The sequence below is a fragment of the Festucalex cinctus genome, chromosome 10 (assembly GCF_051991245.1).
Source record: "Festucalex cinctus isolate MCC-2025b chromosome 10, RoL_Fcin_1.0, whole genome shotgun sequence".
NCBI classification, from domain to species: domain Eukaryota; kingdom Metazoa; phylum Chordata; class Actinopteri; order Syngnathiformes; family Syngnathidae; genus Festucalex; species Festucalex cinctus.
In genome coordinates, this window is record NC_135420.1 from 11352698 (window position 1) to 11366304 (window position 13607).

General features: G+C 39.3%; 1 protein-coding gene across 2 annotated transcripts in view; it reads left to right on the forward strand.

The window, feature by feature from the left end:
• Window positions 1-13607, forward strand: part of dennd1b (DENN/MADD domain containing 1B) — a 136633-nt gene that overhangs the window by 94764 nt on the left and 28262 nt on the right. For both annotated transcript variants that reach the window (XM_077534356.1, XM_077534357.1), the window contains 2 exons: window positions 4025-4150; window positions 10553-10654. In XM_077534356.1, the coding sequence (XP_077390482.1) occupies window positions 4025-4150; window positions 10553-10654 (228 nt within the window). The remainder of the gene's footprint in view (window positions 1-4024; window positions 4151-10552; window positions 10655-13607) is intronic.

Consider the following 13607-nt stretch of genomic DNA (forward strand, 5'->3'; position numbering starts at 1 on the left):
CAGATGTCTTGATAGTGTGGTATCATCCCTTACAGTCAGGCAGAGATCGTCATCGCACCTGCTAATTACCGTCTCCAGCTGGAGAGTTAAATGGAGATCTGTTCGTTGTCTGACCTTTGACCCCGTGCTCTTTATGTGACGCACTTCAAACCCTGTTTGGGGCTGGCTGGGCCGGGCCTTAATGAGGCCCCGTGTCTGCCCTCTGTGGGCTGCGCGCCTCGGATGCCCCTCTTTCATCCGCGACCGTCCTCCCTTGATGTAAATTGAAAAGATCACAGCTATGGGGAGAAGACCTGGGCTGGAAAGGCCTCTCTGCATAGATTATGAATATCATAACTCAACAGTTTTCTTTGGCTCCCCCCAGCCGCCCACTCCCCCTCCCCTGCCGCCGCCCCTTCCCCGCACAACGCAATAGTTCTAATTGGACCCGATGGGGGACTCTCTGGCTTTGATCTCATCACCGCCACTGTGACTTTACACTAAAAAATGTCACAGCCAAATAGGGTTATCACCTGTAGAGCCCGGCCTTCCTCTGATGCCTGTACGCGTCTCGTTAGTTTCACTCAAACTGGAGAAGTTAATTAGTTTGACAGAACCATTACCGTGGAGACGTACCTGATGATTGCGGCGTGGGCTTCGCAGTCAAACTCCAATTACCAAACACACTTATTTTCATGTGATATGCTAAAGGTACATAGCGATAGCGGGGCTTTGCTCTCGTGTCTCTTGACAAAACCAATATTCAAGTATGTCTCACGCTCCGCCAATATATTTGTAAGTTGATTGATCGCCCACATGTGACATAGGAGGAATTTTAATCACCCTTAAACTTTTTGAACAGAACTTTTTCACCCCTAACACTGAGAAAGAGAACACAACTGATTGTGTCCCCACCTCATTAAAAAGTGTTTGCCAGCGCGATGCTCTCAGCCGTTCAAAGCTGCTGCACACAACTAAACTCTGCGCAGAGTAAACTCAGCTAGCCCGTCTTGTCTGACAGTCTTTGGGGTATGCCTCCCCCACTTAGACTGACATTGTGTTCACTTTGATTCGCACACCCCCACCACCAAATACGGGACAAATAAAAAGACATTTTAATGAATTGCAAGGATGGGGAAAAAAAAATATCTGAAAATGCACATAAACATGAAATATTAATTCTAGAAAGAGCTTTACACAAACATAAAAGCATTTAGCACAATGAGTGAATATGGAGATGACACTTGTTAATTTAACCGTGATAAACTTTCTGTTTGATGCCCGGGAGCATTTGCAGTGGCAGCACGGGGACGCTGTGGAGAGTGAGAAAACCCAGGAGAAATGAATAGACGCTGCTCATTTTGTCTCTGTCCCAGTTTAAGACTGACACTCTCTCCATTTCTCTGTTGCCTTCTTTCTTCTGCTCGCACTCTCTCTTCCTTTCCGCCTGTCCTCCGCCTGAGCTCTCTGAACACTTTGCTTCTCCTCCCTGAAGTTTTCCCCATTGCCTAATTGCGGATACCCAGACAGCGATGTCTGACGATCGCTGCCGTTTCGCAGCATGATTATTTTGGCCATCTCTCATCACAATTGTACTGTAACGTCACGCGACATGGTGTCAATTGGTGATGGACGCAACCTTCTGGCACACGCAAACATAGTGTAAGTCAGCATCACTTGCAGTATATTACTTCTTTTTTTTTTAGCACACCGATATCAGTATGAGTACTCAACTCTTGTGTAATTGCACTAGTTAACCTTTGATACATAAAATAAAATAATAAAATAAAAATAAACTATGCCAATATATAATTATATTACCAATACCAGGTATCAGTATCGGGCCGATACCAGGCCTTATTTCAAGGTGTCGTTTCAAGGTACCGTTTTATGATCAGGAAGTAGACATTAGATATTTGAAGACTAGAAAATTGCCTTTAACCCATTAATTCATTCACCAGCCATTTTCACAGAAGCAATCCCGTTTGCTCCCAACTGTTTTACTGGATTTTGACTGATTTTGCACGGCCCAAAGAATATTGTGTTGTATTGCTATAAAAACATGGAACAAGAAAGATTAAAGTCTCTTCTTTCATCGGGGAAAAAAAAAAGTATATTTCTATCTCTTTCCATTTTGCAGCAATTAGCATTACAATAATAGCTAGGTTTCATAAATTTTCACAAATCTATTTAGAATTGTGAGTAATTGAGTTTTTTTTCAACATGGCTCTGGTTGATCTCCTTTTGCTCTGCTGCCACCTGCTGGCCGTTTGTGTAATAACTCCCATTTCTGCAACTGTTCTTTGCAGTTGAGAGGCTGCATCAAAGCCTTCTGTATGCTCTAGCATAAAACAAAAACGTATAAATACGTCTTTGGGACACAACATTAAAAAAAACGAAGAAAAAAAACTACTTATGCATTATTGGGAGTTAAGTCCTATAGCGCCTGCCAAATCAATATACATTATTGTGGTCTGAACATTTTGCAGAGGAATTATTTTTGAATAAATGAAACCATTAACTAAACATTTGTTAGTTTTATTATAGGTAGATTAAAATTGATTAAAAACGTAATCATTCTGGATGACTTAAAAAAACAAACAAAAAACAAACAAACAAAAAGGAAAAAAAAAAAGAAAGAAAGAGATTTTATTTTTTTGGCCATATCGCCCAGCCCTAAATTATATGTAAAAAATTATGACGTTATCAAATTAATTCTGGACAAAATATTAACTTTTTACTGCTGAAAATGGATCATTTGAGTCAAGTATCTCTTTATTTATTTATTTATTTATTTAGTTAGTTATTTATTTATTTAGTTATTTATTTTTTTTTGGGGGGGGGCGTATTATAAGTAGCAAAAGTACTAGTGGTATCAGTCACAGTGACTACTCATGAGTTCTTACTGGTATCGGTCTGGCAAAAAGTGGTATTGAACATCCCAAGTTTTAATCATCTAATGAAAAGAGTATACTGAGGAGGAACATGGGACACAAACTCACATTCATACCAAACTTCAAAACTACAAAACTTCTTTAAGAGTAACGCATTTCACTTGAAATACTCTGGTTAGATAGTTGTTGTTTTTTTGTGCTGAAAGTAGAGCTATTGTGCTTATGTATGCTTCATACAAAATTTGTATTTGAGCACATAGCAGTTATCATTAGTCTGCTATATGACGAGAGCCGTATTTGTCATCTTAGCGGCAAAATATTACACAGCAACGAAATGTATTCTGAGAATAGTTTTAAAAAAAATTTTTATCATCATCTCTTTTATTTCTGCTGCACAAAATTCGAACCTGATCAAATGTAGAGTCCAATGAAGAGATGCACAATCTGCAAAGCTGGCACAGCCCACACAGAGAGCAGCAGTCCCTCTCTGCCGCCTCCTTCTTCCCCTCCTCGCTCAGTCAGGCTGCTGCTGAGCAGGTGAGGAGAGACTCTTGACAACTTCTTTCCCAGACTCCCCGGGGACCGTGGCCAGGGTGAATCTTTTGTCATCCTAAAACAAGCTTGGGCCTGCTGCTCCTCTCCTTACGCCTGGAGTCGTGGAGCTGCAGCCAGGAGAGGGGAAAATAATTAAAGACATTTTATGTCAAGAGGCTCTTTTTCTAGAGGGAGCTGGAAGAGCCAGCAGGGGGAGGGGAGCGCAGTGGAGGTGGGAAGAAGAAATCGGGGAGTAAGAAATGGAAGAAGTCAAAAGCAAAAAAAGGTGATGGGGAGGAGAGTGGCTATGAGAGGAAAATCAAGGATGTGAGTTTCCATTCCCCCTCTTACCACTCCCCATCCTCTGCTCAATTAGCAAAGCAGCAGGTGCTCCCAGCAGCACAACACATACGAACGGTGGAAAGGCTGGAGCGTTACTTTCCTTTTCTCTTCACTCGTTTTCTTTTTTTGCGATGGTCTGCAAATGTGATGTTTCACACTCAAAATGGGCTAGCTACTCCCCCCCCCACCACCAAATTCAGAGGTGATAATTTAACTTTTACTCCTCCATATCCGTACCTCGCTCACTGCATTTCTCTCGTCATGTTTTCCACCAGGTGTCCTCTTTGAAGAGCAAGCTCAAGAAGCAGTCAACAGCAACAGGAAGTGGTGTGGCGAGGGCCTTCCTGAGAGCGCAGGCCGCTCTGTTTGGCTCCTACCGGGACGCCCTCCGATATAAACCTGTAAGAGTCGACCACCATTGATTCACTAGCTGTCCGGGGTGGTGTCAAAACAGTTTGACTTGTTGACTCAGCTAACCGTGTAAAAATGTGCAGTTCAGCGAAAATAGACATGTATTTATGTTCTTCTGAAAGCGTCCAAAACATGCAAATAGCTTCATTAGTTTCAATGTTGAGAGGTTCTGCAGCTCATGTCACTTAATTATTCGCAAATCTCAGAATTGTTCTCAAAAGATGAAATTAGACGAGATTTATGCACAGCACCCCTGCTGCACGTTGGCCTGCCAAATTCAAATGTAATGTGACACTGCAGCACTATGGCATGACACAAGCTAAGTGTTCAAGTGTAATGAGGACCGATTTATGAATACAAAAATGGTGAACTGAAAAGAATGAGAATAAGAAGATATTTATGACATGTCTTTGTTTCTATTTTACTTGTCAGGTTTGCTACACACGGACACAGGCCAAAGGGGGGGGGGGGGGGGGGAACACAACACTAACACGCAATCAGAATCCAATACACACGCATGTGAAAGACTGCTCATTTGGGGGATGAATGCTTTGCTTATGGCAAGGCTCGAAATAAGCGGCTTCACATCGTGAAGAGCAATACTGCGAACAGCCGTCAAATGTGGCAAGCACCATGTCGTGTGTGGACCTCACTCTCTAGCAAAGACGCCCCCTAATATTCATTTTACCTTCTCTTACATCCTGCACCACTTTTCAGTCATATTAATGTTAAAGCACCTTACTAATGTTGGATGATTTATTTTTACATTCATGTCTACATTTGTATGGAAATATCTTATTTCTTATTTGGGACTATTTGTAAGTTTTATTGGCGGAGGGATATAGATTGTGATCAGGCGTATGTAGAATGGAGCAGACTCGTCACCAGAGCACAGGGGGGACACATGAAATGCATGGATGTGCCCAATTATTATGAATATCCTACAGACAGCATTAACTTGCCCAATATATTTTGATATATTTATGTAGCACTGCCATGCATCTATCTATCCATTGAATGGCGCCCGCTGACAGTATTATCATAGACGGCTTATAGTAGATATTTATATATATATATATATATATATATATATATATATATATATATATATTGCAGCGGCGGCGTGAGTACGTTTACGCCACAGCCATATTTGATGAGGCAAAGTGAAGCTATTTGTAAAGATGCCTCGTTCCGTTTCTGCTTGGAGATGTATCATCAAGCCACAACTCATTGGATTAATAAGGAACTGTTACCTTTGATTATATTATCCCATTCAAAATCAATCTGACTAATTATTTGCCGATGTAATGGCAAATACAATTGCCACATCCAATATGGTGGATGCGCCGACATATCGCTTCGAATGGGCCACCTGTTTGAACGGTGTCTGCAGCAGAATTAAAAAGAAAAAAGGAAAGCAAAATCCTACCTCATATATTATTGATTATGTTGTGAAATTAGTGTGGCAAATTATACTGCAACAACTTTCCCACAGTAACGTTCTTGATATAATTTGAGAAATCTGGAAATTCAGACAAATTGTTCTGGAATTGAGTTTCTGTTGGTTGACATCTCTGCAATTGGTTGTTCGTTATTCAATCAAATGTCTTCATTTGTCTTTTGTAGTCATAATAGTTCTTTAAGAAAGCAAAAGTGTACTTTAGCACAAATCAATACAGTTCATGATTTTTCAATTGCAGTTTCAGTAGGATACTCGTAATACTAAAAATTCCTTAGCTGCAGCCTTCCTTGAGTTCAGGACCCTGAGATTAACAAGAAAAAAAAATTGCTCATCAAAATTCAAAAATTGCTACTCAAATGAAGTCAATGATTAGCAGAACCGCTCCTCAAAGAAAAAGGTTATTGCAAGCCTGTTTATGGGCAAGGAAAACTAGTGATGTGGAGATAAACTGAACATATCCTCAGGAAAAAAAATGGCCTTCAATGGGTTTTAAAGACCCTGTAAAGTAAAAATACATTTCTTGAAAACTAGAGACACCACAGAGAAGAACGCTGTTAACAACCCTGCCAAATTTGAATCATTAAAAGTTGTTATATAGTTTACAAACCCATCAACATATTTGGAGAACAGAAGTCAAACTACAGATGTGAATGCACCCTGAGCTCGTCTTGCCTATTAGGAATGTATCAGACACACTCCCAATCTTAGTTACGGTGCATTGAGTCAAATGTCAGTGGCTGGACTGAGCCTGTTTCAATTGCAGGTAAAAGGTGAGTTTGCAGGCGGAGTGCAAGTTTAAGGTGGGCCCGTCAGAAGCAATGAAATGTCGACGGATTAGAGAAGACTCGGGACGTTTCTTTTGAAGATCTCTTTTAGCCGCCTTCGGAGTTTGACTTTCCCGTGCTAAGCCCTGCTAACATCACTTTACTGGATCTTTTCTGCAGATCAGGTCTGAGTCGGAGCTGGGTATACTACAGCATGTCCTGTTTGACAAATAGCGAAGCCTTTGTTCCTTTAGCTTTGAAACTAATTGGACTTTGTGGACTCCCACTCGCCGAGATGCTACATTATTGATGCTGTCTTGCTTTTCTGCGAATACAGACAGTACACGAACAAACTGCCTCCTCTCTGACACGAGCACTCACGCTCAATGTTGTGTGCGTGTACATGCAGTGTTTTCTCACTGGGTTCTTACGCACACCGCATTCTTGCAAATGCTTCTGTGTTAACATACAGTATGTTCACACTCACACACGCTTCAACCTTGTCTTTGTGGAGTAGCTCTTCCCAAACACGAGTGAGCCCATGGCTGTGATTCATGGGCCCATATGTCTTGACAGAAGGAAGGGTGTGGAAACTTGGTGAGAGTCTTGCTGAGTTGTAAATGAAACAACGCTGGGAAATGCTAATGAGTCCAGAAGCAGTGCCATGATTGGAAAAGTGTTTCATAGGTCAATCATTTTCCAGCTGATGTTCTCCCAGGTGCTCATCACCTGCTTGGTGTGCCACGGAAGCTAAAGATGCACCTGCAATAGCATTTCAAATTTTACTAAATATATTTTGGTAAAAAAATAAAAAACTCAAATAGGGTCAAAAAGGGACTGACTGATTCAATTAAGCCCAAAAGTTGGGTTAAATAAATAACCCCAAAAATTGGTTGCTTTTTGCGTTTTTATTTTTATTTATTTTTTATTCTTTTTTTTGGTTCGATCCAAGCTTTTCAGTTAATTTGAATCGATTTGATGCAATTCAGTTGGGTTATTCAATTAACCCAAAACGGTGGGTGAAATGAGTTACCCACAAACACACTTAAAAAATGGGTCACTTTGTGAGTTATTAATTTAATTTGACCCAACTTTTTGGGTTCAATAACTCAAGAAGTTAGGTGGGCTAATTTTCTTCCGAATTCAATTGGGTTGTTTAATCAACCCAAAAGGTTGAGTCAAATTAATAAACCAAAAAGCAACCCCAACATACTGGGTTGATTTGTGGGTTAATCAATTTAGTTTGACCCAACTTTTTATTAAATTAAAAACCCATTTATAATAAACATTTTTTGTGTTTTGTCGGTTCTTCATTTAAAAAAAAAAAAAAAAAGAAGAGCTGACCCAACTTTTTGCATTATTTAACCCAAAAAGTTGGGTCAGCTCTTTTTTTTTTTTTTTTTTTTTTTTTCTAATTCAATTGGGTTATTTAATCAACCAAAAAAGTTGAGTCAAATTAATAACCCAAAAAGCAACCCCAACAAACAGGGTTTATTTGTGGGTTATTGATTTATTTTTACCCAACTTTTTCATAAATTAATAACCCATTTATAATAACCAATTTTTGCATTGTGTTGTCGGTTACTCTTTTGACCCAACTTTTTGGATTAAACAACTCAACAAGTTGGGTCGGTCCATTCTTAAAACAATTTGGGTTATTTTTGACCCAAGCGTTTTTCGAGTGCACATAACATTGATGAAGCCGTGTCAGGTGAATACTGGGTGCCTCGGTACAAACTCCACAACCAGGGGTTGAGTGGTGATTTGAACCTCTCTTAATCCCCGTGTGCCAAATGCATCATTTCTAGACACAAATATGGCTAATGGTAACTGAAATGACTGTGAGTTTATCAAGATGAGACGTGATATTACCAAAGCTATAACATCACTAAACCATCTTAAAATGACTTTTCTAAATAGATACTCAGCGTCACTGGTTAAGTGTACATAGACCTAATAAGAAGTTCCCAGCATGCTGTTCAGTTTTGTTTTGATAGTTAGGCCGTAGGCAATAGCAGTCAGATGGGGCCTGGAAAAATGATTAAATTCTCCTTTATGAAAGAATGAGCCTTGAAAACTTTTTTTTTTTTTTTTTTATGTAAGTGGAGCATTATTCCTGTGATGTAATTTGGGCCACTGCGATCATCCGCCCATCCCTGAAAATGGGGTTAGTCTCCCAAGTGTTGTTGTTTTTTTATGTGTCACACAGCGCTCACAGCCAGACCACCAGACAACACGCATTGTTTTACAGCCAAAGAATTTAGAGCATCATTGCACTATGTGAGAATTATGTTAATTATCAGAAAGCATGTATTGAAAATGACTCGGGGCTCCGTGTGATTGGCCTGCAGTGGATTTGTTGTCATCCTCTGTGTCTACAGCTCACAGGCCAACAGACATGATGTAAGGAATAGTAATAGAGTGTTCATGTGGAGCACTGTGGAATTTACTGGGACTGCGTACACCATGCCAAGGGACCTCGTTTTTTTTTTGTTTTTTTTTCTTTCTTCCTCTTTCCGTCATGTCCCCTCTCAGACATTTCACGACCCAATAATGAAGAAATTTGTTGAAATACTTATTTTGGAAGAGTTTTAAAGCTTGGAGCAGACAATGTGAATGGCCTTGTGCTATTTATTATATTAACTACTGATTCTCAAAGTGTGATACACGGGCTTCCTCTTGTGGTACACAAAAAATAGTTTTGTTTTGTTTTTGTTTTTTAAATCTTGTACAGTGCATTTTTTTAGTTCATTACAGTTGTAGCTCACTTTCATATGCAATGCATTTGCATTTAATATTTAGAACTGTTTGTTTTTAAACAAAAACACTTGAGTACATTTTTTATTTAACTTTTATATGCAATACATTTAAATTTTATAAAGTACTGCTTTTTCAATTATATATATATATATATATATATATATATATATATATATATATATATATATAACGATAACGATATTCAAACATCACAATACGATATCACGATATGAATGTCACGATACGATAATTATCACGATTTTGTAGGGAGGTTGGCGATATTAAAAAAGGTCACACTATTGTAAAAAAAATTAGCTCATACTAAAAAAGACAATTTTGTGCTTTTGTACATTGGAGCAATGCTTATAAAAAAAAAAAACTACAATCTCAAATAACGCTTAATATTGAGGCACTTACTTGCTAATGCAATCACATTGAGTGTCCTCCACATATTGACTTGGTTCACAAGCATATTACATTCCACTTCATCTGATCGTTAGCATGGATTTTCGTGGCGGTGTGGCTCAGTGGTATGGTGGTTGTCTCCCAACCCAGAGGTTGTGGGTTCGATCCCATGCCGTTGTGACCACGTTGAAGTATCCTTGAGCAAGATACTGAACCCCCAATTGCTCCTGATGCTGCGTCATTAGTTGGTGAATAGGTAGTCAAAATGGAAAGCCCTTTGAGGGCCTTGTAAGGTGGAAAAGCGCTATATAAATGAAGTGCCATTTTAAATGAATAAGGGTCAAAACATGCCTTGTGAAAATTAAACTGCACTAAAAAACAGGCCACCAGGGGGTACTAGAACTGCACAAATGAAAATCAACCTGACCATTTGAACAGATGTGCTGCTTTTAATATCGTGACATGACGACGATGATATACTGTGGCAGTTTTAATATTGCGATATCACGATATTGCTGTTATCGTTACATCCCTAGTATTAAAGCTGCCCTATGGAGGAGTTTAGCCCAAATTATCTTTCTAATAGCCTTTTTATTTGACCATTTACGACTCAAACATCTTCTAATTAGCATATTAACATCTTAGCTGTTCACAATGGGTACTACTACAAGCCTCTGGCCAATAGTTTTCAAACTGGATTCGGGTTTGAATTTCTTGCCCTCTGTCTGCGGATGTGACATCATGCGTACGGTGTGTACGTGAAGGGAGTCTGCAGTTTCATTTTTTAACCACACATGGCAGTTGTGATTTGAAATTCAATTTCCTGCATAGAGCGGCTTTAATGTTGAAACTGTGTTAGTGCTTTTTATGACCCCCGGCCACTCAAATTGACCGATACAACTTCTCACGTTCCTTGTATTCTTTTTTTTTTTTTTTTTTTTTAATGATAAATTGCTCTGTATCAAAATAATTGTCATTATTGTCTGTGTGGACTCTTCAAGGGGGAGCCAATAACGTTCTGCGAGGAGAGCTTTGTGGGCCATCGCTCAAGCACCATGAGAAACTTTTTGTCCATGGCTGTCAACCTGCAGCTCTTCAAACAGGTACAGAAAACTGTCCGTGTGCGTGTTGGCAAAAAAGCCTGCTAGAAATTGTTTAGAAAAGGGCTTGGATGGTGATGGGCTGAAGCTTCTGTCAAAGCCATCAGTCAGATCAACAAGTGGAAAAGTTTGAAGGAGGGTTAAAAAAAAAAAAAAAAAAACACCCTTTCAAGCATTTTGCAACATTCATGAGCCTCACAAAATCAAGTCAAGTCATCATTTTATAGATGATCATTTTATGCTGTGTGCTCAGCAAACGATGTGCTGAGTTGGTGTAATTCCAGTCAGCTTGTAGAATTTTTACATTTTTTCCGAGTGATGAGAAGCAGTCAAGACAGAAGCCCGGATTCGGAGGTGGTTACTGACCTCATGAAAATGTTTACAGTGCTTATCTCAGCATTACACTCCAGCCAGTGCAAGCATGTTGCAAGAATTTTAATGAAGAAAATTTCCAATTCACCACTGACACATTGTATGTATTCCACTGCGGTGCAGTTCTCCTTTATTCATGTGAGGCTGCACTCATGTATACTTTACAGTTTGTCCCTCCAAATCCCTTCTGTCATACTAAACGTAGTCATGTCAGAGCCAAGTAGAAAGACACCCCTGCTATGAAGAACATTTTTCTTCACCCCGTGAACTTTTCTTTGTGATCTCTGACCCGTGATAGTAGTGTGATTTACCCCCCAGAGTATAGCACAGCGGCCCTCAATCAGCCTTTTGTTTCTCTGGAGACTCCGCTCCATCTCTAATTTTCCCAGAGCAGAGCAGATAGTGAGCAGCAGTTCAAAGCCTCCTCCCGACCGGCTCCTGCCTCCGTTCTAACGTTGGGAAACGGGTCCTTATCTGCACTGGAGGACGCGGGGTGGGATGGCCTTATCTCCCCCACTCCTCTTTCGACCGAGATGCCAGTGGCGTGCGCGAGCTCTGCACTGGCCATGACCCATATCCGCTCCAACAACACAAAAACATTCGATGCGTGTAACAGTGTAACTCGCAACTTGTGTGGCTCGTGCTCTGTATTATTTTAAGTAATAGCTTCAAGTTGATTCAATAATCCGATAAATCGTACTTGACTGTTAACTGGCAATGCACTGTAAGAAATTTGATGGAGAAACTTTTATGAATTGCTTTGGGTTTGCAAGCTACACGAATGAATCAGGATTTGACCCCAACAAGTTTTATTAAGAAATAATTTAGTCCGGACTCAACATGTTTTTTTTTTTTTTTTTTTTTTTTGCCTCAATCTTGTCTCGAACTCAGCCATTGGACTCACATAATATTTCTATCGACACAACCAAGTCTGCAGTATTCCTGAAAATGAATGTCGTCCTTCAAAAGAAAGTTGAAATAAAGTTTTTCAGAATATCAAAATAGACCGTCATTGGCCACCCGGTAAACATCTTTTTCTTTCTGTAATGTCAGCTAACGACGGGTTTAGAAGTTTAGGTTTTACCAACTAGAACTGGCGTTAGTCACAACGTCTTCAAAAAACAAACAAACGTGAAGCAACCTGTAGATTCTGTAAGAATCAGACACATACAGAACCACGTCCGGATTTGACTTGACCTTGGACCTCTGTGACTCGAACATGGTTTGAACTTGATAAATGTGGACTTGACTACAGCCCTGTCCCGTAATATAGAAACTAGGAATTGTTTGTAAAACTTATTTTAAAAGAGTCAATGAAAAGGAAGGTTGTAAACATTGAAGACATCCCCCATATCATTACATGTAGTTTTCAATTTCATCAATGACTGCATTATTGTTCCCAATACGACATCAAAAATAAAGTAAAAAAAAAATACAAATCTAATTGAAAATATTTAAAACAAATAATTGATTAATGGATTGTTAGTTGTGATCATTTTTTATCACAGAAATGCTGTCAAATGGTTACATATGTACATAACAAATACAATTGCAGTTGTCTTCGGCTTAAGTGCTACATTTTTTTTTTCTGTTATCCAAATGTTGGCACTCATCTCACCATAACAGGCCATTTGTTGGCCAGCCAAAGAATGCGGGGGAAAGGTTGATGGTATCAACCTACTTCCTATCACCCATCCACTGCCCCAAAACACACACGTATACACACACGTGCGCGCGCACGCGCGTGGACGTTCTGCTAGCAGAGTCTGAGTCAATGAACTCCCTTCCTGAGCATGATAAATCTAAGTGTCACACAGTTGAATTAAGTGTAAAGGGGATGTTTGCAAGAGCTTCTATTCACACAACTTGTGACCTATCCGTCATTTATCATCCTTCATCGAGTCAAGTTGATCACTTGCGAATATTTACAATGCATCGAACCAACTGAATGAATCAACCTGTTAAAGCTAAAATGACATAAAAGGATGTACGATATCTGGCTGGAGCGTACAGGCTACCAAGAAAACCTAAATCATACAAGCTGATAATAGGAGTGTGACGAAATATCAATATTGCGATAAATAGTGATACTTTGTCTCCCGATAGATTATCGATACGCCTATGCCAAGTATCGGTATTTGTAGTTAATATACAGCCACAATAATGACTCCATTGTTCATTACTTATTCAGCAATTACTTGGCTGGCTGCTAGGGGGCGCGGCGCGCCTCATAAGAGTGGCAGTGAAATGTACAGAAGACTCATGAGCTTACTTTTACTTGTGTAAGACATTTTTCTGCCAGCAACTGACTCAGTTTTGCATACGTTTCTATGAAATATGTGTTTTATATATTCAATTTTAAAGTTTTAAAACATATTTCATATTTCAACTTTTTGAAGCACACAATTTCTGAGGAATATTAATATTGATTTAATTGGATTTAATATTTAATTTGATTTATTTAGTTTTGCAATGTTACACAAAAAAATCAGCTTATAAAATGAAACTGACTATGAAAATGACTATGTGACTTAATGAAATGTTACATGACAATAGTGTTTAAGAAAGTCCAAATATGTTCACA